Consider the following 27,172-nt stretch of genomic DNA (forward strand, 5'->3'; position numbering starts at 1 on the left):
GCCCCTGGGGGCTCTAGGAAGGCAGCATCCACGGCACTCTGGCGATTTCCAAATCGAGCTGGGTTATGTCTGCAGCCCCGCCTGGCCCGGCGAGCAAGGGACCCAGCCCCTCGCAGAATCACCAGCACAGCCTGGGACTGCCCTCTACGCTGTCCTTGAAGACTGGGCGCCCGAGAGGCATGGCCGGCCTAGCGATGCCCGATCCGGAGGGAGGACATGGAGAGGAGAAGGGTTAGCTGTCCTTGGGATGAATGTCCGGGGCCACAGCTGGGGCCCAGGGCCAAAGGGGTGCTGCTAATGTGCTGGGGTGGCACATTAGCAGAACTTCTGCTCCAGTTCTAGAAAGCAATGGAAGAGCATGACTGAGTAGGGCCTGGTGGCCCAAGGCAACCTCTCTTCTTCACCCCTCAGAAACAGAATGTCACTTCCCCTCGGGACTCAAGGTTTTTCAGGCAAGGAGGCCTGCTTCTGCCATGCATCTACAGAGAGGCCTCAGAATGGAATGGGGACCAGCCTGAAGCCCTGGGGAGGATGAGGAGGAGAAAAGAGCTGACTTCCAAGGGTGCCTTGGTGCCAGCAAGGCAGGAGAGGGCAGCTTTATTTCTCAGGATAGACTACCGTGGACCCAACGGGAGGCCAGCAAAGCCCTGCAGCCTCTCTTTGACCTCTGAACAGTAGCCCTGCTTCCTACCCACAGCCTCCTGGTCTCTACTCTGGACACTGGCCACCTTTTATCATGGGCTTTTTTTTTTTTTTTTTTTTTTTTTGCCTCTTTCCATTTGGCTCCAGTTGGAGGAAGCAGAGGTAGTTTTAGGGGAAAGAAATTACTGCAATAAATCAGCATCAATTTTAAAAATTCAGGGCCAAAACTATGCAAAATTAGGTGTAAAACTAACAACTCCCTCCGTTGTCAGCTTTAATGGTCAGAAGCATGGATGTTAAACAAAGGGGCAGCTGCCATGTGGGACAGGATCTCCGTCTCAGGGGCTGTGTGCTTGACGCGGGGAGAGGGGCAAGGAGAATACAATGGAGATGGGGAGGGCCTCTCTGGGGCTAAGCTTTGTCTTCAGTACAAAAAGTTATATGTAAATCTAATATCTAAAAATAGTGTTTTCTCACAGGGCTGAGTGGAGATGAAATAAATAGTAGCTGTGGAAGAGATGTTGGCCCTACAGGGCTGCACACATGTAAAGGATTTGGAAAGTGCGATGTCGTTATTTCTTTGAGCACAGAAAGGCTGGGATACTCCTGGGGAGCCCTGTGCCTCTGTGAGGAGCTGACTTGCCCCATAGATGGGTGTTTCCTGAGCCTGGGAGGCGGGCGCAGAGCCTGTGCCTTGCCCGACTGACTACATAGTCCAAGAGTGTCTGATGTCTGCCCTTTGTGTTCTTTCAGCCCCTGTGCCAAGCATTGCAAAGTTCATCCAGGCAAAGCTCCACTTGAACTGGCATGATTGATCCCCCAGTCTGTTCTGATTTCAAGGTGCCCAGAAGGCCACAGAGACGTGGGAGGCAAGCTGTGAACCCAGGCTTCAGAGCACTTCAGGCAATAGTTGAAACCCCATGGAAAAGGGTTGTAAGTGGGGTGGGGTGGGAGGGAAATATTCTATCCTACAGCCGGGTCTCACTCCCAGAGCCTCCGGGCTGAGCTGCGTCCCATTGCTGGGGAGTCCACAAGGGTCCAGCCACACTCCTCTCGCCAAATGCAGGGTCGGATGATGCTTGAGAGGATTGGGGTTCAGTCTGGGGTCAGGGACAGGGTCCTGACCTATGACTCCATGACCAGGATAAAGGGTCAAGCTGGGATTAAGCTTGGGGATCTGTTTTAGGTCAGGGTTTTGGGTCAGACTGAGGTCTGGATCAGGGCTTGTTCTAGGGCCAGGGTCAGAGGAACATGTGAAGCGGATGAAGGCATGTTCTCAGTTGGAATCTGTTGAAGATGATTGCCGACCTTTCTCTGTCCTAGTCCCACTCTTTCTGAGGCTGCCCCACGGCCCCAGGATTCCTACTCTCCCTAGCACCTCTGGCAACATAGATAATTACAATACCATGGCTTTTCTTTTCTTTCTTTTCTCTTAAGTACTCTGTGATTTGAATAGAGAGATGGTTCCAATTAGGACATCCAGGGACTATTGCTATGTAGCCATGCTGTCCCTATGGGCATTCCCCAGGACCCCACTTGGTGGCTGGACAATAAAGACTCAGAATGACTCCCCCGGGGGCCCCTCCCAACTCCCACCAGAACAGGAGGAGAGGATGGAAGTGCTCCAAAGCCAACGGTGAAGCAGGAGAGGGGTAGGGGAAGACAGTAGGTTCCTGGAGACTTCTGAGGCTGTGATCTCTGCAGAGCAGACACCTCCTATGGTCTCTTGAGGTTGGAGGCAGGTGTTGTGTGAATTTGTTGACAATGATCTCTAAGTGTATGTGTCTGTGCCTCTCTCTGTGTGCACTATTCGCCTGCCTATGCATCTGTTTGCGTCTCTATAAGGCCATGTGTCCCTCCTTTCAGAGGTTGATGTTTCTGGAGATGGGTTCCCAGGGTGACTGCCCATTCTGCCGCCTTCTGGGAGTGCTGTGTCTAGGGCTCAGGCTAGATCCTTAGGGCTCTTCAAAACAGCAGAGCCTCAATAATCCACCCCCCTCCAGTCCTCACCCGAATCCCCTCCCCGCATGGGGAACACTGTGGTTTCGGTCTCACAGCTCCTGTGTTCCCAGTCCAGAGTTGTCCTCCCTGTTGTGAGGATGTGCCCCGGCTCTCTACTTCTGGGGTCGCAACGGTCCCAACGAGGACTCCGTGTGTCTGGGTCCAAAGCTGCTTGACGTGGCAATCTGAGGGCACCGAGGCAGGAGTGGAGCCACTTAGGAGCCTACAAGCAGGCCCTTTAGAGCCAACCTTCCCCTGCGAATGGAGTCAGGAAAGGGGGAGCCGGAATCGCTTCCCCCTGGATCTGTAGTGCTACGACTGTCCACCAGGTGGGGTTCCAGGGCAGAGAGAGAATTGAGATGACCCAGCGCTAGAAGCAAGAGACCGAGCTTTTAAACCTCCGCCCGCCACATCAACCTCGGAAGCGCTCGCACAGGGAGGAACAGCACAGATGCTCGCCCCTTAGACACTCACATACGTTCTCTTCCGGTGAACTCTAAAAGAGAACCCGTATTCGGTGCAGGGGACGTGTTAAAAGGGGAGTCGAGTTTCACTTACACACACATCATCCTAACCGAAGGTTAGGTCTTCTGCTCTGGGAATGCCAGAGTGAACGACGGAGAAAGGGGGCCGGGGGAACAAGACGCGCGGGAGAGGGCGAGCCAGGCGCGGGCTAGACCGTGTCGGGGTTGGCACGCACAGCTCCATGTATCACAGACAGCAGGAGGAGAGACCAGATGACAGACGGATGCACGATGCACAGACACACATTCAGCACCAGAGAGAACACACAAACGCGCAGACACGCCACGCAGCTCCACAGACGTCGGGCCGACCCGGGCCACACGCGCGCGCACAGACGCGGCCCCGGGCCACACGCACACCTCGCACAGGCGCGCGCGTTGGGCCCTCAGCGGCCGGCTGGGAGAAGGTGGCCGCTCTCACCTGGCATGTTTATTTATTAATATTAATTTATCAATGAATGTTTGTATCCTACTCCTCCCGCCGCCGGGTGCCGGGGCCGCCGCATTGGTCCTCTTCGCGGGACATTCACCAGCATCGGGGTTCCTCTGACGCTGCGGGGCGAGGAGGGGGCGGAGGGGACTACAAAATGAGAGAGTCTCGAGGTGTCCGAGGGGAAGGCTGCAGCGTCAGCTGCCCGGGACGCGGACGGGGAGAGGGGTACATCGGGTCCTGTAGGGTAAGAGACGTATAGAAGCGGGGGGAAGGGACCTTGGCCTCCAAGGTCTGAGGATGTCGGGATCCAAGATGGGGACTCCCCGCTAGAAGGAATTGGGAGTGACAGTTGAGAGGGCTGAGGGGTTCCGGGAGACGGGAGCCGGCGGGGTCCCGCGGGATAGGAGCTGGAGATCCTAAGCACAGGTTCAGGGGCTTTTGGCGCCCCTCAGTCGAGAAGCGGTCCGCCCGAGACCTCAGCTGCTGGGGCGACAGCCCACGCGGGACTGCCTGGGGGGCGAGAAGGGGGCCGGGGGCCCGGGAGGGGGGAAAGAGGGAGGGAAATAGCCTAGCAGCCAAGCGGGCACCATGCGAGCGCTCACCGTGTGTGTGTGTGTGTGTGTGTGTGTGTGCGCGCGCGCGCGTGTGTGTGTGTCTGTGTGTGTGTCTCATCTCGTCCGTCTGTAGGTGCCGGGCTCAGCGAGACGCCGGCGAGAAGGAAGAGGAGGCAAGAGGTGAACTGAGTTTGATCCTGCGGCGGCTACAAGTGGGTCCGCGGCGGGCGGCGGGCTGCGGGCGGCCGGGGCGGGGCAGGAGGCCGGCGGGCGCTCACACGCTCCGGCCGCCGGCCTCTCACCACGCCTCCGGCTTCGAGAGCGCGGCGGGGGGGTGGTAGGGAGGGTTGGGGGGGGGTGGGGGTGGGAGGGGGGGGCCCTGGCGGAGCGCCCACGGCGCAGCCTCCCGCCTCTATATAAACACACGCATCGCCTGGCTCTCAGAGGCACAAATTCACATTGAGGGAAGCTTTTAAAACCATCAGCCCTGAAATCCTGCCTCCGGCTTTTCCCCCTCTTTCATTCCTTTTGCCTTCCTTTCTTTTTCCCCCCTTTCTTTCCCCAGCAGCAACTCCAGAGCCGAGAGACCGCGTCCCGGGACGGACTGCCTTTTCTTAATTGATACAATAGCCTAGCTCGGGTTTTCACCTCCTCCCCCAACCCCACCCCGCCTCACCCCTCCCGCCCGCCGCCGCCGCCGCCGCCCCAGCGCCCGCCCGGGGCTCTGTCGCCGGCTGCGTCCCGTCCGGGCCGCGGGCCGCCGGCTCCGCACCCGCGTCCGCCTCGCCGCCTCGCCTGCCGCGCCCTCCTCGGGGGTGCAGCGGCGGCTCCGGGGCTTCGGCGCGCCGCCCCGGGCAGCCCAGAGGCGCTGAGCTCGGCCTCTCCACTCGCCTCAGCCGGGGAGCCTTCCCCCTTGCACCCAAAGTTTCTGGGTTCGTTGGAATTTGGGGATTCAGGATTTTTTCCTTTTTTTTTTTAACCTAGGAATTTGAGGGGAAAACTTTTGACAAATCCATCGCACTTTCTCTCCGCTAGTTCTCTGTCCCCCTTCTTCTTTTTTTCCCAAACAGGGGAAGGGGCTTACGAGAGAGACTCCCGCTGGACAAAGTTTTCCCCAAGTTTTCCGAGTGTGATGGTTGCGGGGAGAGCCAACCCACCAGCTTGATTCACGACTTCGTCTCGCCACCCCTCGAGCAACCCCTAAGCCCGCTATAAGGGAACAAACAAACAAACAAACAAACAAAGTTACACTCCGAGTCGCCTCGTGTCTCCTCTCTCTCTTCTTTTAGGCGATTTCCCGCCCCCCTCTGCTCTCCCCTCACAACCTCCACTTCCCTTCCCTCGGCCCCTTGCTCCTTCTCTGTTTCGGCTGGAGGTGCCAGGACCCCCGGCCGAAGCCTCCCCTCCCCCGCCGCTCGCGTCCCTTCTCGTCTGGCCCTCCCCTCCCCCGCCGAGGCCCGCACAGCCAATCCCCCGAGCGGCCGCCAACATGCTCTTTGAAGGCTTGGAGCTGGTGTCGGCGCTGGCCACCCTCGCCGCGTGCCTGGTGTCGGTGACGCTGCTGCTGGCCGTGTCGCAGCAGCTGTGGCAGCTGCGCTGGGCTGCCACCCGCGACAAGAGCTGCAAGCTGCCCATCCCTAAGGGCTCCATGGGCTTCCCGCTCATCGGAGAGACCGGCCACTGGCTGCTACAGGTAAGGGCGCACTCACTCCGTTGCTCTCCAGGTTCCACTAACGGCGAGCACCGGGCGGATGGAGCCGAGGGCCGGCCAGGGGGCGCCGGGAGCCTGAAGGCACCAGTCCCCGCCCCGCCCCTTCCCTCCTCTCCGCTTGAGCCGCCCGGGCTTCCCCGGCCCGCCTGTGGCGTGGTTCTGAGCCCGCTGGCGCCGGGTGCGCAGGTTCAAGGGGGTGGTAAGAGAGGTCCCTGGATCCCAAGACCGACTTTTTCCAGCCGCGAGCGACTCAGCAGGGGTGCGTCTAGCGTCCCGGGGGCTTCCCGAGCCGCGCGAGTCGGAGGGGGTGTCCCGTCTTGAGCCGCTTTCGCCTTTCCTTAGCGTTCCCGTCCCAGTCGCTGTCGACTTCCCTGTCTTTGTCGGTGTACCTGGGACCCGAAAACGGAGTCAGGCAAAGAAAGAGTGGGCCAGTGGCAGCCGGGATTGCCGCTTTAAGACCCGGGCTCTGTTCCCACCGCGTCCCGTACTGGCCAAGCCAGGTACTACTGCCCTGGTCCACGGTTCGAGAAAGTGTGTGTGTTTTGTGGTGGGGGAAGAAGGAGGTAACCCAAGGAAAATGAGAAGCCTGAGACCCGAGGTTTCTCGACTTTCGGAGAAAAGGGTCTATTTACTTACTAGGTGGGGACAGTTTAGCAGGGGAGAGGAACTTGGGAGAGGTGTGTGAGATCCATTGAGAGCGTTTGTGTTTGTTGTTAGACGCCGCACGACCACACTGACGGCGATAATGGGGGTGGGCCTGTCGGGGACCAGACCCAGGTAGGTAATGGGGAAATTAATCTGGAATTAACCTCCTCAAGCGCTAGACAACCGCTTTTGCAATGTGTTAAACAGCAGGTTTTTCTTTGGGATGGGGGTCCTCTGGGTTAACCGCGGGAGGTGTGTTGCGTGCGCGTGTGCACGCGGGTTTGTCTGGCAGATGCTGATGAGAATTAGAAGGATGGCTGTACTGAAACAGACAGTCCAGGCCCAGGAAAGCTGAGGCGGGAGGTGAAGGCAGAGACCTGTGGGTTTAGAAGTGCGAAAGCTTGGCTTGAAATTAACAGACGCGTGCAATCCGCGCGTGCACACACAGACACCCAGCGCAGCCCCGCCCCGCCCGGAGCCAATTGACAGAGCTGGGGCGGGAGGGGTACGCGAGCTTCCTCTCCCCAGTGGTCTTCCCAAGTCCCGAATCAAACTCATCTCTTTGGGGTTCGTGCAGCAAGGTGGGGTTCATATCAACCAGTGAGACCTACATACCCCGCCCCCACCGCTGTGAAGAAATCCCCAGAGCCTCTCCTGTGCCAACACACTTAAAGGGTTAACTGCAGCGGTGGTCTACGCTTTTGGCCGAGAATTTAGGAAATAAAATAATTCACAGGGGCGTCGGCCCCTGCCTTGTTATAGCCAATCTGCCGAATTCGCGGTCTGGCCCCCCCTTTCTTTACCCCCCCTCCCCCGGCCACCAACGTCCCCCTGACCTTTTCTCCGAATCCCACAAGGGCCTCTGGGGCTCCGCGTCCAACTCGCTTGTAAGATGGGGAGGGGGAAGCAGGCCTACGCCTCCCCATCCGTCCGCCCCCGGGGGCCCCTTGACCCTCCCGGCTGGCGGGTAATGAGAGATGCGTGTAGAGGAGCAGTGAAGGGGTTAATGGGAACCCTCTGAATCCCAGCTTTATTTTTTCGGAGTCATTTATCAGATTTTACTGGGGGACCTCCAAGGGCTCTCCGTTTCCACCGTGCGCCATCTAAACAGAGCCCAGGGCTAAAAATACAACATTTTTGTATAAATTGGACTCGCGGCCCGAGCGGCCGCCCCTATGAAAGTCCTCTTTGTGAAGACCGTGGAAACGGCGGACAAATAACCCTTTATTAATACCACAAAAAACGCACTTTAATTATAGTTAGGCAGATCAGAGGCGGGGGGGTGGTGCGGCGGGAGAAAGGCGGCGGCGACCTCGGAAAATTCACAACCCAACTTTTGTGTCGAAAGAAAAGAAAAACAGAGGAAACGCAGGAGAGGAGCGAAGGAGAGTCAGACGGAGTGAGAGAGACCGGTACCTCGGGCAGGGTGTAGGAGCCCCGCTCCTCAACCCCCTTTGGTCGCACCTCCACCCTCGCCTAGATTTCTCTTAAAGGGGTAGACGCCGCCTAGAAGTGCCGCAGAGTGGCGGGAGTTCTCCCCCACCCGCCAACCTGGAGGCGCGGGCGCTCCGGGCTCGCTCCCTGTCGCGCGCCCGGGCCGGAGGCACATGTGGAAAAGTGATTAGGGCTCCGGGTTCTGCAGAGTCACTTTTCGGCGGGGCTGGGGTGTGTACACATCTAACTGGCGAATACTTTTCCGCCGAAGAAAGGAAAGTGAGGAGGGGGACCAACCGGGGAAAAGAGGAAGCCGAGGGTCCCTTCGGGGGATGCATGACCCCGCAGGTCTGGAGCCCGCATCTGCACGTCTGCTGGCGGGCGGGCGGGACAGCCTGACAGGTGGCGCCCCTCCCCCTTCTCCGGGTTGTAGCCGCGGCTGGAGAAGGGTTAATGCGGGGTTGGGTGGCGAGCAACGACGTCAAAGGTGAGCGGGACGCCCCTGCCCCCGCCCCTCGGAGGTCCCCTCGGTTTCCGGTACCCTCGCGGGGCCAGCACCGCCAGCTCCTCCGAGCGCCCGGCTCGGGCCGGGGCCTGGCTCTGCTCGGCTCGCGCCGCCGCCGGGGATCCGGTTACCTGTGACGGCCGCCCAGCCCCGCCCCGCCCCGCCCCGCGGGAAGCGCCTTCCTCTGCGCTCCAGTTCCAAACTCCAAGGCGGCGACGAAAGTCCTGCTCAGTTATTTCGGGGCAAATTGCATTCGAAAATCGCGGCTCCGGGCCCGTGACTCTACCCTGCGGAGCTCTCAGAGGGCCGCCGGGTCCCTTCGAGGCCCACACCCGCGAACAGAGGAAACCCCAACCCCCATCTGTAGTGATTGCCTCGGGGCACCGACCGCTCGCCGCTATAAATAATCTTTGGCCTGCGGCCACCCCGCGGGGTCTCGCCAGCCCGTGGCCGCGAGCCTGGAAATATTTATTCCGAGAGTCTCCCGAGCGCGAGGCGAGGGAGGGGGGAGGCGGAGGCTCTAGTTTAGGGTCTCGCGGTCCGGTCCGTGATACCTTTTCCCTCCCGCAAGTCATTACTAAAAAGCCTCCCGCGGGGTGCCCTGGGCCTCTCGCCCCCTTGCATTATTTATTATCCTCTAGGCCCCACTTCCCAGTTCTCGTGCATGCTATGAAAAATAAAACCTACGTGCGTGCGTGCGTATGTGTATGAGTGGGATAGGGGAGGGCAGGGAACTGGTGCCCGAGGTGGGGGTCCTCCGCCCCTCCCCCGCGGCCCTCGAGGCTGGGCCTCCTGGACGTCCCATCTAGCGCTGTGGGCCCTGAGAAAGTTCTTGCGTGGCCCCTGTAGGGTTCTGGCTTCCAGTCGTCGCGGAGGGAGAAGTATGGCAACGTGTTCAAGACGCACTTGCTCGGGCGGCCGCTAATCCGTGTGACGGGCGCAGAGAATGTACGCAAGATCCTCATGGGCGAGCACCACCTCGTGAGCACCGAGTGGCCACGTAGCACACGCATGCTGCTGGGCCCGAACACGGTGTCCAACTCCATCGGCGATATCCACCGGAACAAGCGCAAGGTAAGAGCTCCGCAACCGTGCTCTGATCCTCTTCTCGCGTGCACCCCCTCGGAGTAAGGAGTTCTTGGGGCCCCGGTGACGTCCCCACCAGAATCCGCACCCGTATTCGCACACCATGCGGGAGAATCCCGAAGCTCCCTGCCTATACAGCTGCGACCCCAGATCCAGGGCCTGCACAGGCCTCCTCCGGGTCTGCCCTTTTGCTGACCCACCGCACCGTGCGCGCTACCAGGCCCAAAGGGAGGGTCATTGGGAGTTGGTTTGGACAACTTGAACATGCGGCGATAGGGGCGTCCAAAGCCTGTCCTCGCCGTGCTCCACAAACCTGGACAAAAAGAGAGGGCGGACGGTGGCCAGCGCTCCTCCTTATCGCCCCTTGGAATCCCGAGGACTAGAAACGGCTCATTCTAAAATCACACGTAGCCTCCCCTGCTGCAGGTTGCTTTAAGGGCACCGCAAGCAGGCGCAGGCGGCTGGGGGCACCTTGTGACAGAGGTTGCTGGGCCTTGCCTGGGAGGGGCGAGGTGAAATTTGGGCCACCGCGCTCGGATCTGGCCGAGGGGGAAGTACGAGGGGTGGGATAACAGCCGAGGAGGCGGCGGGGGATCAAAGCGCACCTACCCCCCTCCCATAAAGAGGAAGAGAAAGTGGGTGTTTATCCTGTGGATTTCCCGAGCGCCTGGAAGAGGCGAGGAGGAGGCGAGCCAGCGCGCACGGAGCAAGCCTCCCCCGCCCCCTCCCAGGGCTGCGCCGCCGCCGCGGCTCCGAGCGCGGGCGGCACGTGCTGTTTGAACTGCAGTAACCCGAAAGCTGAGCCGCCGGCGGGCGGGGCGCCGGCCCGCCGGCTTAAAGCGGCCGCGACAGGGGAAGGCGGCGCTGCACGACCTCCCCTCCCTTCATTTTTTCCACTGGGTCAGGGGACTCACCAGGTTTGAAACCTAGAGGAAAGGGAGAAGCAGCGTGTGATTTCTGGGAAGAGTGGCAGAGCCCGGGAGACAGGAGACGGCCACGGTGGGCAGTCCCCTCCGCCGGAAGTCTGTGTGTGAACGGAGGAATTCATCCCATAGAATTCGATGTCTTCCGAACGGCCCGCGAAGAGTAGTTCTTCGTAACAGACAAAAGGAGGAAAAATCAGAGGGGACTGGTCTGCACATACCCACCCCCACCCGGCCCCTGAAAAGCACGCATTTCAGGGGCTGGGAAAGGGGCTTCTGAAGTAGTCTCTCCAGCTGCTTCACTGGAGCCGGAAGCAGCTAACAGAGCCCGTGGGCAGATGGGGAGAGTTCTCGGGAGTGGCGGGGAGGGGGCTGCCAAACACTTCTTTTTTTCTTTTGGTGTTACTCCACCAAAAGTTTATTTTAAAGAGTTAGGAGAGAGCCCGAGACTCAGAAACCCAGCTCCAAAGAATGTGGCTTAGAAAGCCATTTTTGTCCTCCGCCCACAGAAGAGGACCCTGAGGCTTAGAGAGGTTGAGGGACTTGAAACAGGTCAGTTCAGTTCAGTTCAGTTCAGTCGCTCAGTCATGTCCGACTCTTTGCGACCCCATGGACTGCATGCAGCAGTCCAGGCTTCCCTGTCCATCACCAACTCCCAGAGGTCGGGAAACAGGTCGGGAAGGAGGAAAAGACAGGGCAGGGCTTGCAACACTGGCATCTCTGGGAAGAGCCTTTCTAAGCCATCGAGAAGAGCCTACTCAGCCCTGCCCACCCGGGGCTGCAAGAAGCTGAGGGTGGAGATGGAGGTGGGGGTGGGGGCGGTGCTGGGAGGAAGAAAGCTTGGTCAGGACCTGAGTGTGAGACCCTGGGGATGTGGAAGGTTTGCGGGGAGGCTCTTGCCTTGCAATTGCATTCACCCTCTGCTTGACTTGGCTGTAGGCCTTCAGGTGGGGCAGGGCCCTCTTGGAAAGCCCCCGAGGGTTTGGCTTTCTGTGGTCCATTTGGAAGGAGGGCCGGGAGGGTGGGGGAGGGGGAACACAAAGAATGCTGCTGGAGGAATACTCAGGGAAGGAAGCCTGAGGGACAGGGTTAGGTGGTGGGACCTGAGAGGCCAGAAAGCTGGATCACAGAGGAGGCATGGATAGTGTCCCTCTGCCTGGCACCCGTGCCCTCTAGCTCCTTGGGGGTCGGGAGCAGCCAAAGACCAGCTCATCCTGACTGAGACTTGGGGACCCTCTGTGTGTACAGGTGGTGGTCTTGTTATGTGGCATGTGTGTGTCTTATGTTAAAAAGACAGATGAAAAGGTCCTTCTCCCCCAGATCATTAATTGGTGTTCTGTCAGCTTAAGTTTACTGAGTTAAATAGCAGGGCTTGGGCTAGAAACAAACACAGAAGGTAGGTATACAAACATAAAGGCAAGGTCCTTGCCCTTGAAAAGTGGAATCTAGCTGGAGGGATGAGAAGAGAATACTCAGGAGCACACATATGGGTCCTGGAGAGAATGGCCTGTTTGCTGGACCCAGTGCCTGGTAGACCCAATTTGGCCAGGGTTGGGGCTGCCCTGTGGCACTCCTGCTGCCTTATCCAGCCCGCACTGCAAGCAGGGACCCTGCCGAGGGTAGCATGTACTCGCAGGCAGTGGGGCCCAGGTGTAGTGAGGCCCTGCTGGTGGGGAACTAGGAGCGTCACAATTTCCATTGGGGCAGGTACCCCACCCCTTCTCTGGGAGGTCTGACCAGATGTGCTGGGAAGGGGTTCCTCACAGTCATCGCTGAAGTCCAGGTGTTTGTCCAGGCTGCCCTGGTGGTCTAGGGCCCAGAAGGGTAGGGCTGCCAGGGAGAACACCTCGCCCAGTCTAACAGAATCCTCTCAGGACTCCAGGCCAATGTCGTCACAGCCACCACCTCAGGTTCCGTCCCCCTCCTCTGTTACGCCTCCCCTCCCTGGGGCCTGGGGAGTCTCTGATTTTGAGGGGAGGGACTGCATCTGTCTATGTGTGCAGAGAGGCTGGGTTGCCCTGGAAGAGTGCGTGGAGAGAAGTAGAGAAGATCAGGGGAGGGTTACCAGAGACACAGAGGAGGGGGACAGGGGATTGTTGTGCGTCATCCTGGAAACATCCAGTGCCGAAGCCCACACACAGGATCAGACATTTCCTCTTTTTCTTTGGAGCTGGGGCCTGGCTGCTTTACACCAAAGAGCCAGCATCTTCAGGGCATCTCAGGCAGTGGCCCTGAGATTCTGCCGGAGAACTTGGAGTTCTCTGCATCATAGTGCATCTCAGGGATGAACTTAGCTTTGGAACTCTAGACTGGAGAGACCCTAGGAGTGGTCTTCTTGCCCCTCCTACTCTGACCCCTGGCTCAGGGACTTCTGTGGCCATGACTGAGATAGGCGAACAGCTTCTCAGGTTTTGGGGGTAGGAATTAAGAAACTCTGCCCGCCCACCTAGGGCTCCTCACAGACTTAGCCTTTCGGCCCCCTGGGTGGGGATGGAGCTCAAGCTCAGGCTCATTGCACTTCTCTCAGAAATCCTGTGTATGCTGGGATTTGTGTCAGGATAGAGAGACCAGGAGGTGCTTCAGCAGGAGGCAGAGCCAAGAGGGCCACGGTTGCAGGATCCTGAGGGAGGCCAGCTCAGACCGGCTCCAGGTGTTCTTTGAACCAGTGCACAGCCTCTGACTCCAAAGTCATGTCCATCAGGGTTGGCTCAGGGCAGAAGCTCCTACCTGGGTTGAATGGGAAGGCAGTGAATGGCCAGGCAGCCCTGCTCCTGGGAGCTGCCCCGCCTCCCCCACCTCCGGCATAGGCTCAGAGCCTTTGTTTGGCCAGCGGAGGTCCTTCACCAAAAGTTACTGTAGCATCAGGGGCTTCTGAGGGGGCGGTTGACAAGAGCGGATGTCTCTGAAGGTCAGCGGGGGAGGGTGCCCACGGCTGGCTGCCAGGGCGCCTGGGAGTGGTCTCCTCCCTCTGTGTACCCTTGTGTCGGGCAGAGGCAAGTGGTGTGGGGGCTGTCCTCTCCCTTCCCTCTCCCTCCTGCGTCCTCCTCCCAGGGAGGGATGGATCCAAGACTGTGATGCTGAGGTATGTGCTCACTCTCCCAGCCTTGGGAGGCAGTTGTGGCCTTGGCCGGCAGCAGGGAGGCTTGGCCGGGGTCTGCTCCGGCCCTGAGCCCTCTATGCCGGTTGCTGTATCTGTTCTAGGTGCCCCAGGCTGAAGGGCAGAGGTTGGGGGTGTGCCCCAGGGGCTGACAAGGTTTGAGAGTAAACCAGAGTAGCCAAAACAGCTGGCCTTACCCTTAGAATAAACTTGGGCCCTTGAGGAGTGTCCCCTTCAGGCTCATAGATACATTGGAGTCCCCAGGACTGGTAGAGACTGGCTCAGTGGGTTTGGAGTGGTGGGAGGCTGGGTATTCAGGGACCCTGGTGAGTGTGGCCAGTCATGCCTGGGACTGTGACCTTGGGAGGCTTTTCCTGCTTTGGGCCTCAGCTTTCCAAGGGGGTTTGTCTCTGGCTGGAGGAGGGATAGAAGGGTCTGAGAAGACCTTCTCAGAGTCTATGGCCCAGCAGGGATGTACCAAGTGCTGCCCTCCCTTCACGCACTGGGTGCTTTTGTTGTGTGTGGAAGAGTTAGGGGAGACGGTCAGAGCTGGACTCAAACCGGGGACAGAAACTGTTCCCACAGGTGCTGAGGACCCCGAAGGGCATGCACAGGCTGGGCAGGGCGGGGGAGGTGGGTGTCTGGCCAGCACCTCCCCATCAGAGGGTCTGAGTGGGGCCTGACTCAGGAGGCAGCCAAGGTGAAGTGGAGGTCCAGTGGAAATGCCAGGCAGCCAAGGGGTGACGTCCTCTCCTGTCCTCCCCCTTCCTTGAGTATAAAGTACACACCTTGGCGTCACCCCTGTGCTGTGCGGACAGCTGCCTCGGCGGCTACCCGCCCTCTGTTATTCTTTCCACTCCGCAGGCTGCGGCTCCGGTGGCTTGGCGGGGTGGCCTGCCCGGGCCCCCACCCTCCCGGGCAGCCGCTTCCATTCCTCCCAGTCTGAGTCACTGGCCCGGGGAGTGGGTTCCCTCTCCGGCTCTTCCAGCTTCTGAGGCTGCCCATCTTTCTCTGCATCCATCCAGTTGTGAAGGGGCAGTTATCTGGCTGAGTGGGTCAGCAGAGGGCTCTGGGGGCCTGGGGATCTACTCCCCTACCAGGGTGAGATGTGGGGAGGGGGGCCTCGGGGTGTGAGGGAGACATTTGCAGAAACAATCACAGGGAATTTGAGCCTTGACAAGCCCCCTGGTGGTTACCCCAGCCCCCACTGTGGAATCCACTTTTATTCCAGGGAGAGGAAGAACCAGGGATGAGGGGTCTTGAGCCAACTGCGTTGCTGGGAAAGCCAGTAGAGGTAGGGGGAGGGTTTCCAAGCATGTCATCCTTCAAGGCCGGAGCCCATCCTGCTCTGGCGTCTGTGCCTGAAGTTCCCAGGTCTCCCGCGCCCTGCCCTCCCAGCACCAACCCCATGGGGCGTTCCCTACCTGCTGCTCTCTCTGCTGTGCTCTTTGGAGCCGGGCTGGTTCCCAGTGACCTTTGTCCAGCATTCTTGGCTCACTTGTGGGAATTCCCAGGGAAGCCCCAGAGGGAAACAAAGCAGTCCTGGCTCCCGCTGCGACTGCGGTCAGGCCATGGGCTCTGGGGCCACGGGACACCCTTCCCCTCCTCACCCAGAGCTGCTCCGCCGGCGCCTTCCCCAGTGCCCGAGTGCTGACCCTGCCCGCCCCCATGAGCCCCGGCCTTCCTCTGCCCTGGCCAGCACCTCCGCCTCCTCCTGGGCTTTGTGGTGGGCGGTGGTTTCTGGGCTGCCCCAGCTTTGGGAAGCGCCCGCGTTGTTAACCCTGGGCACGGTCCCAGGGATGAGGCCCTGGAGTTTCCCGGCGCCTGGGAGGCCCCGATGCCTGTGGAACGGCTGAGCAGGAGGCAAGAGCGTGGTCTTCATGACCACGGAGCAAAGCCCCTTGAGCTTGGAGTGCCCGCAACCTGCCTTTGCTTTGCTTCTCGTTTGGGTGGTTTTTCCCCCTCAGGGGCCCTCTAAGGAGAATCATGGGACTGCCAGGAGGAAAGGGATCCCAGAGCATCCAGTTAGACTCCTGGATGGGTCAAGATAAGGGCCCTGGTTGTGGCTGCCGTTCTTTCAGAAGCCCCACCTCAACGAGCCTGCAGATTCAGGCATCCTGGGGTCATTTCAGCTTCTGGCCTTGCTCAGGGCCCCTTCCCACTTGGACGTCAGGTGTGGACCCCCTGCTCTGGAATCGTTCTGCTCAGTCCCAGGTCCCCTTGGGTCCCTCCTGTTGTCCCTGGCTCCCAAGGCTTGAGTAGGAGCAATTCAGCCAGCCATCGCTAGAGGGCGCAGGGAATGTAACCTTTGGGACAGGGCAGGGCTTGTCCCTGGGTCCTGCCTGGCCACTCCTTGGGGTGCAGTGGGGTCCCTCAGAGCTCCCTGTTTCATAGCCCTGGAGTGACCCCTTCTGAGCCACTGTAGCCCATACAGAGTGTGTGAGTAGGGGCCCAGCAGGCAATTATACCATGTGATTATACCAGATTCTGGGCTTTGAAGGGATAGTGTCTACTTAGGGACACGTGGATATTGGTGTTTATGTGATTTGTACATTGAAAGGAACCTCAGAGGTCACCTGGTTCAGCCTCACCAGTTTACAGATGAGGAAACTGTGAGGCCGGGAGGTGATTTGGGCATGATCCTACAGTGAGCTGGTGGATGATCTGGGATTAAAACTCAGGTTTCCGGGTGCCAGGCCTGCCTTTTTCTACCACCCACTGCATGGACAGAGGAGCCTGTCAGGCCACAGTCCACGGGATCGCAAGAGTCGGACATGATTTAGCGACTGAACCACCACCAGCACTGCATCTTAGGAGCCTCGATGGCTTTGACTTTGGCTGATCCTTGTCAGCGTGGACCTCTGCTTGCTTCCCCCTCCCCCTCCACACGCCCACTTTTGTGGCCAGGTCTTCTGTGTGCTGGGGGCCCTGACCAGCCACTGCTCCGTTTCCTTCAGGGTAGTGCCCTTGACTCTGCTCTGGACCGGCTGGCTCTGGCCAGGCATGGTGCCCCCACCGTCCCTGCCTGCCCTACCTCCAGCCTCCCCACGGAGGCCTGGCAGCCACAGAATTATCATCCTGTGTCCCTCATGAGCCTGCTCGGCTCCCATGGACCACTTTCTGTGGGCTGTTTGCTATTTTATAAGGGCCCCTAGTCAGCTGGTGCTGGGTTCTGGGGCAGTGCCCTGCTCCTACCCATAAAACTCTTGGACCAGGAGTGGAACCTGGAATCCTAAGAACACCAGGGCTGGGGGGGCGGTGCTGAGGCAGAGAGCACGCTGGAGGGAGGTGGCCCTGGAAATGCCCCGGGCCCCCACAGCTGAGCAAGGTGTGAGTGACCTGGCCAGGCCTGGGCTGCCCCTGCCACCTCCCCTCATCCTGCTACATTTCAGCTGTCCCTTAGTAGCAGGAGCAGCCCCAAACAGTGCTGGTTTTTCTGCCCCTCACCGGCCTCCCTCCCCCCTCCCTCCCTCTGCCCACCGGGAATTTCGGAATGAAAGTGCTATTGTGAGCGTCTGGCTGGGCCACTGAAGGGCCAGCCCTGTTATTTCTGCAAACCAGCCCTCCCATTAGCCATGCAGGGCCGGGGCCAGGAAAATGTTACCTTTTCCTTCTTGAGCTGACTGCAGGGGAAATTCTCACATTTACAGTTTGTGCGGTGGTTGTGTTTGGGGGCAGGAGGGGAGGGCGGGCGCGTGTGTGTGGTTTGCGTGGGGCTGATTGGGGGTGGCTAGAGGGATATTTGTCTCCTTCCTCTGCTCTGCCCCTCCCCTCTCTGCCTTTCCTGATGACCTTTCCCTTGGCATTGGTGGGGGCACCCCTTCTTTCTGTCTCCAGGGATTGGGGCTAGAGGTTGTTGGTTGCCAGTGAGACCCACAGGCCACCAGTAAATAAACTCACATCTCACCCTCTCCTCTACACCTTGGGCAGCAACGTGAAACCGTGCACAGGGGCATCTGGGTGAGGAGGGGCAGGGGGGCTAAGGACTTCTTTGCTCAGGAATTGCGAGGACAGAAAGCAAGGGAAGTGGAAGCAGAGACTCACTGGCTACTTAAAATGAACTGGGAAGATGCAGGGAATTAAAAGACCTTCTGTTTGGCTTTCTGATCTTTTGAGGTGAAAAGCCTTACCTCCATTCCCATGCCTCCAGACCCGGTCACAGTGAAGACTTCTGGATGGCACAGTAACAGACTCCCTAGGATCTCCACCCAATAGGTGTTTCGCAGGGAGTGAGAGCAGCCCTGGGTCTCAGGAAGTTCTGCTTGCAGTCTAGCCTTAGACTCTCTTGTTCTCCCATCAGTGGAATAAAAGAGCCACCTCCTGCTTTCCACCTCTTCCTCGTCCAGTCCACTCACCTGTGTTCTCTTCCTGCTGGGCACATCTGTGCCGTGGCCTAGGCATTCAGGAATGGCCCCTGCGGCGGAGGGGCAGCCTCCCCTCCAGCCCTGCCCAGCCCCCTCTTTTTTGCCCCTCATGCTGGTATGGCCACATGGCCTTGCAGACCTGTTGGCAGCTGGACTGCCAGGTCTCCGGGCTTTGCCATTGTTTAGAGCACATGCTTTCCTGGGGCTTCAGTAAGAAAGGACAGCTCAGGTCACCCTGTGAGTGATGTTGAATGTCCCAACTCTGTGAACTGTTTTAATTCCGTCCTTCCCCTGCCTTCCCTTCAAGACATGGGCAGTGGGAGGGGGGCTCAGAGCGGAGGAGCCAGCAGAGGGACTGTGACTGGAGACAGGAAGGCCTGAGGCTAGTCAGGGCAAGGACCTGGAGTTTCCCTAATCGAGGTCATGGGGACTGCGCTTCGGCTGGGCAGGGCTGAGTCCGTCTGACCAGTTCACTCCTCTGCAGGTCTTCTCTAAGATCTTCAGCCACGAGGCCCTAGAGAGCTACCTGCCCAAGATCCAGCTGGTGATCCAGGACACGCTTCGTGCCTGGAGTAGCCACCCCGAGGCCATCAACGTGTACCAGGAGGCTCAGAAGCTCACCTTCCGTATGGCCATCCGAGTGCTGCTGGGCTTCAGCATCCCCGAGGAGGACCTGGGGCACCTCTTCGAGGTCTACCAGCAGTTTGTGGAGAACGTCTTCTCTCTGCCCGTCGACTTGCCCTTTAGTGGCTACCGGCGGGTGAGCACCCAGGGCCTGGGAAGAGAAGAGATGGGCATCCGTGAGCTCCCCTCGGGGAGGGGCAACTGACCGCTAAGCTGGTCACTGGTCACATTGGCAGAGAGGGGTTTCAGTGGGAGGGCACAGTGGACCCTTCACCTGGGCTCTCTGCTGCTTAGATGGGAAATTCTCAGAGGATTCCCTACCACACCTTGCCAGACCTTGGGAGGAGGCCCTGGGTGACCCTGCCCTTCCCCTTGGGTAACCCGATGGCCTCCTCCCTGCCTCAGGGCATTCAGGCAAGACAGACCCTACAGAAGGGCCTGGAAAAGGCAATCCGGGAGAAGCTGCAATGCACGCAGGGCAAGGACTACTCGGATGCTCTGGACATCCTCATCGAGAGCAGCAAGGAGCACGGGAAGGAGATGACCATGCAGGAGCTGAAGGTGGGGCCCCCTGACCCCCGGCCCAGGCAGCGCAAGTGCCGGAACTCTACCCTGGGACTGCATGTGCACCCATAGGGGTGGGGCCGTCCCTTCCGTCCCCATGACTTGCTGTGCACAGAGTCCTGATGATGAACTGGTCCCCACAGCAGCTGGGCCCCAGGCTCTCCCTCTCACCACAATTCCCTCTACCATTTTGGTAAAGATGCTGGAAATTGGATCCTAGAAATCCCGAACAGATGTGGCGTCAGGGGCATTGTCAATCCCCTCATCTGCTCCTCACCCACAACCCTCCCCCGACCAGTATTCACTATTGCAGTGCCTTTCATGGTCACAGTAGCCTTAGGAGCTCACCTAGGGAAATGAGGCCCAGCAGAAGCCACGTGCTGGAGGGCGGCCTCAGCCCTTGGGGAGGAGCAACCTTTTCAAGTTGGAGTCACAGCCTGCCTAGCACTGGCCAAATCCAGCTGGGCTGCCAGCCCCGGGACTGTCCTCTCTGGGCTCCAAGAAAGGCTTCCTGCCTACCCTTTCTTGAGGCGGATGTTCATCCTCACTTAGACTCTGCTGCCCACATGCTTCCCAGGTGCCCGTGGACACTGAACTGCCGACTGCTCCATCCCTGTCTCTGCTTCCCCTTTTTTTGGTTGTTTATAAATCTCTGATGAGCCAGAAAGGAGCTCAAAAGACTTCCCCATTTCATAAGAAGTTTTGTGACTTGTAGATAGTGCCATGGCAAGTAAGGGACATACTCGTTCACTCCGGTCTCTGGGTGCAGCGTCCACATTTGTAAAATGCAGGGCTTGGAATGAGACGGTTTGGGGAGACCTTTTCATGGGGCACCATTGCTCCCCAGAGGGCCCTGGAGGGGCTCTAAGTCCTCAGGGGGCCACCTCGCCTCAGCCTTCTCACTGCAGGTCCCATCCCAGGTCCTCCTGCCTCCTTAGCCCCTCAGCTCTCCTGACCACCTGCCACCTCCCTCCGTCTCCTGAGGAGGGAGGAAGAGCTGGGGCTGCCAGTGTGGAGGCCCAGCTGGAGACCCTGCAGCACACTCTACTGGCCCAAACAGTGCCTGCTCCCTGGGATTTGCTCATTTGCACTGATGAGGGCCGATGGCCAGCCCTGGAATCCAGCAGTGAGTGGGAAGCAGCTGTGCCCCAGGGGACTTTTAAGCTAGTGCCTCTGCCCAGCCAGGGGACTGGACCTATGTCCGCCGTGGCTGACACGCCCCAGCAATGTGAGGCTCAGAGGAAGCACCAGGGCTCAGATAGATGGCCCCAGGGTCGGGGGGATATGGGTGAAGAGGGGCTGCCGCCAGGCTGAACCCAGGTTGCAAGCGGCTCCTCCTCCCCGCTGCTGCAGGATGGGACCCTGGAGCTCATCTTTGCTGCCTACGCCACCACTGCCAGCGCCAGCACCTCGCTTATCATGCAGCTGCTGAAGCACCCGGCCGTGCTGGAGAAGCTGCGGGAGGAGCTGCGGGCCAAGGGCCTCCTGCACAGTGGCGGCTGCCCCTGCGAGGGCACGCTGCGCCTCGACACGCTCAGTGGGCTGCACTATCTGGACTGCGTCATCAAGGAGGTCATGCGCCTGTTCACGCCGGTCTCCGGCGGGTACCGCACCGTGCTGCAGACCTTCGAGCTCGACGTGAGACTCCCATGGGCTGTGGGGCGGGCTGACGGGAAAGACCAGCTCCCCGTGGGGTACCTCAGTCTCAGTCTCGTGGGGGGATGATGCTGACTTTCAGGGACCTTTCAGGCTGGTGGGAGGGTCTTTGCCCCAAATACTGGGTCAGATGCAGCCCCCCTGGGTGTCCTGTGAAGCTGCCTGAGACATCTATAAATAGGTGGACTGACATGCCCAAAGGAGAGCCTGGCCAGGCCCCTGGGACCACAGTGGGAACATCTGGGTGGAGACTGGCAGGCAGAAGGTCCGGGTCCTCTGAAACCCCCTTTGGTTCTCACCACCCCCTCCCGTCCCTTCCCCTACCTTGCCTCCAGGGTTTTCAGATCCCCAAAGGCTGGAGCGTCATGTACAGCATCCGGGACACACACGACACGGCGCCCGTGTTCAAGGATGTGAACGTCTTCGACCCTGACCGCTTCGGCCAGGCGCGGAGTGAGGACAAGGACGGCCGCTTCCATTACCTCCCTTTCGGCGGCGGTGTCCGGACCTGCCTAGGCAAGCACCTGGCCAAGCTGTTCCTGAAGGTGCTGGCAGTGGAGCTGGCCAGCACCAGCCGCTTCGAGCTGGCCACCCGGACCTTCCCCCGCATCACCTTAGTCCCCGTCCTGCACCCCGTGGACGGCCTCAGCGTCAAGTTCTTCGGCCTGGACTCTAACCAGAACAAGATCCTGCCAGAGACTGAGGCCATGCTGAGCGCCACGGTCTAAGGCTCCAGGCCTTGGGGTGGGAGCGCTGGAAGGGTATAAACCTGTGTGCGGGTGGGGCTGGAGCCCGGGGAAGGGGGAGGCCCCCAGGCCTTGCCCTCCCCTGTTCCCCTACCTGCAAACCTGCCCCAAGTCAAAAGGGGGCCAGCCTCCGGGGTGGGGCCCTCCCCCGACCCCTGCCTCTCTCCAGTCTCTCTGGTTCCCAACAGCTTAGTCCCCCGGGAAAGGGCCCGGCCCCCCGGGGCCCCGCATGCCCGTCACAGTGTTAACCGTCGGCTGTGCTGCAGCCTTTGCTTGTGATGTTCTGACCTGGTCTCTCCCCTCCCTTTTCTTTTGGACTCTTAGTTTGAGGTCAGGTGATTGCCATGGGGAGGGAGAAAAAGAGGTTCCCCCTGTGGCCCTCTCTTCAGCACCCGCCCCCGCTGCCCCGGCTCAGACAGGCGAGTGCCCCTCCCGGCGTGGCCACCCGTGCCCGCGGGGAACAGCATTGTGGGTAATAGAATGCCAGTCACCCTTGGCAGAGCGGGGATGGGTTGTCACCAGCCTGGAGGCCCACCCCTTGCCATCTGGGACGTTTGAAATTACCTGTTGCTGCTACTTTTTCTCTCTTCTGACCTTGGGGCAGAGGAGCCCCAGGCCCTGTCCTCCCAGCATCCTCCCTGGTGGCCCTGGGCACGCGCACTGACACCCCCACCTTTCCACCAGGCGGCTCAGAGCCCACCCTGCTCCCTGTACACCCACGCCCAAGGCCCTCTGCCCATGGGCTGACCCCCGTACCCCACCCCCCATATTTATTCACTGATATAACCGACTCTTGGTGTTACTGGGACTGGAACAAGCATTCTGCCATCCCCTGGCTTCCATCCCAGCTGTCCCAGGCAGGACTTCTGCAAGTGGCCAACCCCCAGCCCCTACCCCCACTGGCCAAGGGTCGAGCAGCCCCCCAGGCACCAGACCTTCTGTGGGCTCAACCTCGGAGCCTCACCCCCGAGGTGAGATCCAGTGGGTCTGCTTTTGTCCCCAGGGGAGATGGGGAGATGGCGCACTGCCTCCCCGCCTGCTCTGGCGGAAACCTCTAGCACAGGGGCCCTGGGGGCTGCTGCCGGCTCCCACGTGGTCACTGTCCACCGCGGTGCCCCCCACTCTGGCTGGTGAGTATGGAGAAGGATACGGGTTCTTCTGACGGGGAGCCAGGGCCTCCGTCATCCCTCCCTTGACCCTTCCCTTTGCCCTTGGAAAGGTGTCCCTGAAGTCCCTTCCCGCCTCTATGCCACTGTCTGCTTAGCCCAGCTCAGGGGTGTGGGGACCAGATGGAAGCCAGGGGAGGTGAGAGCAGAAGGCAGCCCTCCCTCGGCCGTGGTGGCTTGAGGTGGCTGTGGGGAGCGCTGCAGCGAGAGCCGAGGAGGAGGGTACGTGCGACTTGTCAAGTGATTTGGTGGAAAATGAGCGGTCAGGGGATGGAGGAGGAATAGCTCCTGCCACTGGCATTTTGAGTGTTGGCAATTAGGGATGCCTCCTGGGATGGTTTTGGGCCTCTGGTGAGTCTCTCAGTGATTTTGTCTGTTTCCAAACTTTTCTTTGATTTTCATGTTTCTCTGTTGGCTTTTGATGTTATAAAAGCAATGAATCCTCTTTAGGAGAAAATCAAAAACACACAGAAGAATAATGCGGGGCACCAGTGCCCCCGCTTGGCTCTCCGCAGCAGTGACTCAGTGGCTTCCCAGAGGCGTTCAGTGGGCAGGTGGCAGACCTCCACTCCTGCCCCCGCTCACACCTACCTTGTGCTGGGCTTTACGGGAATGGTTTGTGCCCACGGACTGGTCTGTGACACCCATTCTCAAGTATTTCATTCGGTTCCTACCTTTCCATCATTTAAAAAGCCAGTGCAGCACAGACATTATTGACAAAACTTGACATTAAAAAAATAGTAATATTATCAATTTCCCCCCACCCCATTCTGAAAAACAGGCAAAAAATACCCCACAAAAAAACGTGTTAAGGACTCATCAAAGCTTGCGAAACAGCTGCATGGTGCACCAAAATTTATCCCCTACACAAAGCCCAGTCTCTGGAAGGTCCTTGCTCCTCTATGCTGACCCATCTTATCCCAAACCAATTGTTTTTTGACTGCTTTTTGATTGCAGTAAGTGCAGATTCACCAGGAAGCCCGCCAGGCCTGGCCCTGGCAAGGAGCAGAGAGCTGGAGGGCTGTGGGAAGCTTCAGTGGCCTTCAGTTTCGGCCACCAGCCTGGGAGGGGCAGAGAAGGCAAGACAGAGGATCCCTGTGAGGGAGGGAAGAAGGATTACTTACCCCACTGGGTCTCAAAGGGGTTAAGAATAGAACTGAAGAAAGCTCTTGACTGGCTGACAGGAGGGTTTCCATGTCGAGGCTCATCCATCTCTCCTCTTTACATCCATCCGTGTCTGTGTGCTTGTCGTAGGTCTTAGAGCGGTAGCATTAGATGGGTGACGTGTTCTCACTTACCATTCCTACTATTGTAACTTGACATTAAAGAGACAGAACCCCACAGAGCTCTTCACGCCATGGGCTTGCGGATTGAAGCACTTTCAATGTTGGGCGCTGGCATCTGTGTTCTGGGCCTCATCTTGACTCTGCCCAGATCGCTCTAATTTTATACACAAAACTTGTTTTTTCATAAATGTTATAATTTTGTGTCTGTCTTTATAAACTATTATAAGTACTATTTTTGTTATAATTCAAAATAGATATTTAGTATAAAGTTTTTGCTGTTAAATATTTGTTATTTAGTAAAATATGAAGTGTTTCCTCTATTGTAAACATGGTTCAAAATATTAATATGTTTTTATCACAGTTGTTTTAATATTGAAAAAAAGCACTTGTGTGTTTTGTTTTGATATGAACCTGGTGCCGTGTGAGTGTTTTTGCCGTCGTGTGGTTTCACACTGTATATAATATTCCATGTTGCATATTAAAAAAATGTTGTGCATTTTGTGATTTTGGAAATACTCAATGTGGCTCTTTTATAGGCTTCCATAATAAACCGTGAAGACTCACCCTCGTTTGGCTCTCTGGCCTCTGCTTTCTCAGCTCCCTGAAAGGGTCCTCCTGGCCACCCACAGTCCCTTCATCAACACCCAGTCCCACCCACTTCTCAGGGAGGAAGGTCTTCCCCTCAGGGTTGGTCCTGAAAGGCCACCCCCCCACCAACTCCCCATGTGAAGGCACACAGAGATCTGTGGCTGTGTCCTGGGAGCAGCAGGTCCCCCAGGGAGTGGCGGGTGTACTTGGATGGTCGTTGGCCCCAGAAGCCTGATGTGGGATGGAATGACTGGGAGCTGAGTCCTGGCTGCATGGCTGGGCCAGGTGTCTTGGCAACCAGAGTGCTGCAGAGTCCAGCTTGTTTACACAAGTGAGGACATGGATGTTCACAGCCACACGACAAATAGGAGAGCAGAACTCAGTTCTCCTGACTTCCAGTCTCACACTCCATGAGGCACTTCTCAGGGCTATTTCATGGGTGTCACAGGAACGCATTGATTCTGGGACCAAATCCGTTTGCAAAAGGGCTTAAACAGAGTCAGGCACGCTGAGGGCTGGACAGTGAAGAGCTCACAGGCTACAGGGGTCCCTAAGCCCACTTGATGACTAAAACCATGTCCTCTTTGCCCATTCTCAAACTCTGTGACTGTCATAGAGCCCAGAGATGACCCTGCAAAAGACACATCGTCCAGTGCCAGACAAGGAACGTCCAGGGCAGTCCCTAGAACAAGGGGCTGGGGGTGGGGAGGGAGAGAGGGCAGTGAGTAGCAAAGCCGTGGTCCCTGGAGCTACACCAGGCACCGGGAGGCCCAGCCCTGGCAAGCACCAAGCCTCACAGTGCTCAGGCCAGTCCCAGACCCTGTCTGTGCCCAGGCCCTTCCTCAGAGCCTGGGGAGTGAAAGTCCCCACTGAGCTGGCCTGAAAAAGGCCGTTTTGTGGCTTCAGTGTTTCTTTTTGATACAATCAGTCAGACCCAACCTCAGCCCAGACAAGGCCTCTCACAACCTGGGTCACAGAACCGGGCCACCCAGAGGGGCATCACCAGCATCTCCTGGGCAGTGCCACCGGTAGGCTGCTTCACCCTTGCTCTGCTTCCCCACCCCGATCTGTACTCCCCAAGCCCTAACCTCCACCCTGGGGAGGGGAGAGCAAGGTGATCCCCCGTTTCCTTAAGCTGAAGCAGAGTCTCAGCATAGCAGGGATGTTCCCAGAACCATGCAGAAGCAGAGGATGTCCTATGCCAGAACGGGGACCACCTGGCCCTAACAGCACAGGCCCCACCCAAGGGCTCTCTCAGACTGAGGCCTCCAGGGCCAGCAAGAAGCAGCAACAGACACCCCCAGCTTCCCTAAGGAAGTGTGCCAGTGGAAGGCAGTAGTTTTTCAGAGTGTAAATTCCATCTCTCCCGGTGGAATGTCCTGTGTGGCAGCAGAGGTGAAGGAAGCCTGGTCCTCGGGCTGCCCTCGGTCTGACCGCCCTGCCACGGGGTGGGAGGACCCGGCTGGGCGGGTGGCTGACCTGTCATCACCAAGTCTGTCCTGGCCTCTCCCCCGTGGGCCCAGCGGGCCAGTGACGTCTCCCGCACGGCTGCCTGCCCCTGGGATCTCCTGGCCTGGAAGGAGAACACAGGCCGCTGTGGACAGGCCGACACGGCCGCTGTTTGTCCAGGGGTTGGGGCGCCAGGTTGGAGGGAACTCACAGACCGCACATTCTGCCACCTCCCAGCACTTTTCCAAAACAGCCTGCCTTGGTTGGGCCTGGCTGCCTGGGGTGGCCGGGGGCTGGGCGCCAGGAACAGGGCAGGGGAAAGCAGGGCCTCAGGGCCAGCGAGTGAGGTGGCTAGGTGAGGGCAGAGACAGCACTCTGCCAGAGCCAGTCTGTGGGCTGGGTCTTGGACTGGGGCAGGGGGAGCGGGAGGAGGACTGTGTGTGTCTGTGTTGGGGGCTAAAGGAAAAACAAGCCTGACTAGCCTGGGTACTCAGCTGAGCCAGCCAGGCTCTGTTCCTCACAAAGGCTCTGAAGCCCTGAGCACGGTGTGGAGGTGGTGATGGCGAAGCAGCAAGCTGGGCCTCAGGTTCCGCTGCTTATCTCCTGCCCCACTTTCCTTTCACCGGATTGGTCTGCCCTGCTGGCCTCATCCACCCCCAGGGACTCTGGCCTCCCAGGAGATACTTATTCTAGTCCCTGCAACCTTGGCCTTCCCATGATGAGAATGCCTCTCCGAATCCTCCTGAACCCTAGTGCTCTAAGCCTCTGCCCCCCTCCATCAGATCCCCCATGCTGCACAGTAGTGGAGCATATGTGAGCCCACAAAGACTTCCATGGGAGTGTGGCGCTAAGACACCAAATTTGGAAGCAGCTGGGTCTGCCCCGGGGGGCTGTCAGAGGCACAGTGGGGGATCCTTGGCTGCTGGCAGCCCTGTGGCCAGGTTGCTGGCCCACGTGAGGGCATCATGCTCCTGTGAGGGAATGTGGGTGGTCTTGGAGGCAGATGTGCCTGGGCAAGGCCCACCTGCTTGGCTATAGTCCTCTCCTTCCTGGCTTGTCTCCACCCAGAGAAGCCCTTTTTGCCTTGCCTCGTGTAGACTTGATTTTTTTTTAGACTTTGACATTTTGGTAAGTCCTTCCTTCCCACAGCTTTTTCCCTCTGGGACTCACCCTT

At 58.8% G+C, this 27,172-nt stretch overlaps 1 protein-coding gene across 3 annotated transcripts; it reads left to right on the forward strand.

Annotated features, from left to right (window-relative positions):
* LOC113901053 (cytochrome P450 26B1) lies at positions 1-24,529 on the forward strand. 3 transcript variants are annotated; one of them, XM_027554902.1, is made up of 8 exons: positions 1-1,575; positions 4,288-4,366; positions 5,225-5,847; positions 9,299-9,523; positions 18,404-18,679; positions 18,949-19,104; positions 20,461-20,745; positions 21,099-24,529. In XM_027554902.1, exons 3-8 carry the CDS (start codon positions 5,644-5,646, stop codon positions 21,489-21,491), a joined length of 1,539 nt encoding a protein of 512 aa, XP_027410703.1. In that variant the 5' UTR covers positions 1-1,575; positions 4,288-4,366; positions 5,225-5,643; the 3' UTR covers positions 21,492-24,529. The 3 variants fall into 3 exon arrangements, with proteins under 3 accessions (XP_027410703.1, XP_027410704.1, XP_027410705.1); XM_027554903.1 differs by lacking the exon at positions 1-1,575 and having other exon boundaries at positions 4,158-4,366; XM_027554904.1 differs by lacking the exons at positions 1-1,575; positions 4,288-4,366 and having other exon boundaries at positions 4,934-5,847.
* The last annotated feature ends 2,643 nt before the right edge of the window (positions 24,530-27,172 follow it).

The sequence above is a fragment of the Bos indicus x Bos taurus genome, chromosome 11 (assembly GCF_003369695.1).
Source record: "Bos indicus x Bos taurus breed Angus x Brahman F1 hybrid chromosome 11, Bos_hybrid_MaternalHap_v2.0, whole genome shotgun sequence".
Lineage (NCBI taxonomy): Eukaryota > Metazoa > Chordata > Mammalia > Artiodactyla > Bovidae > Bos > Bos indicus x Bos taurus.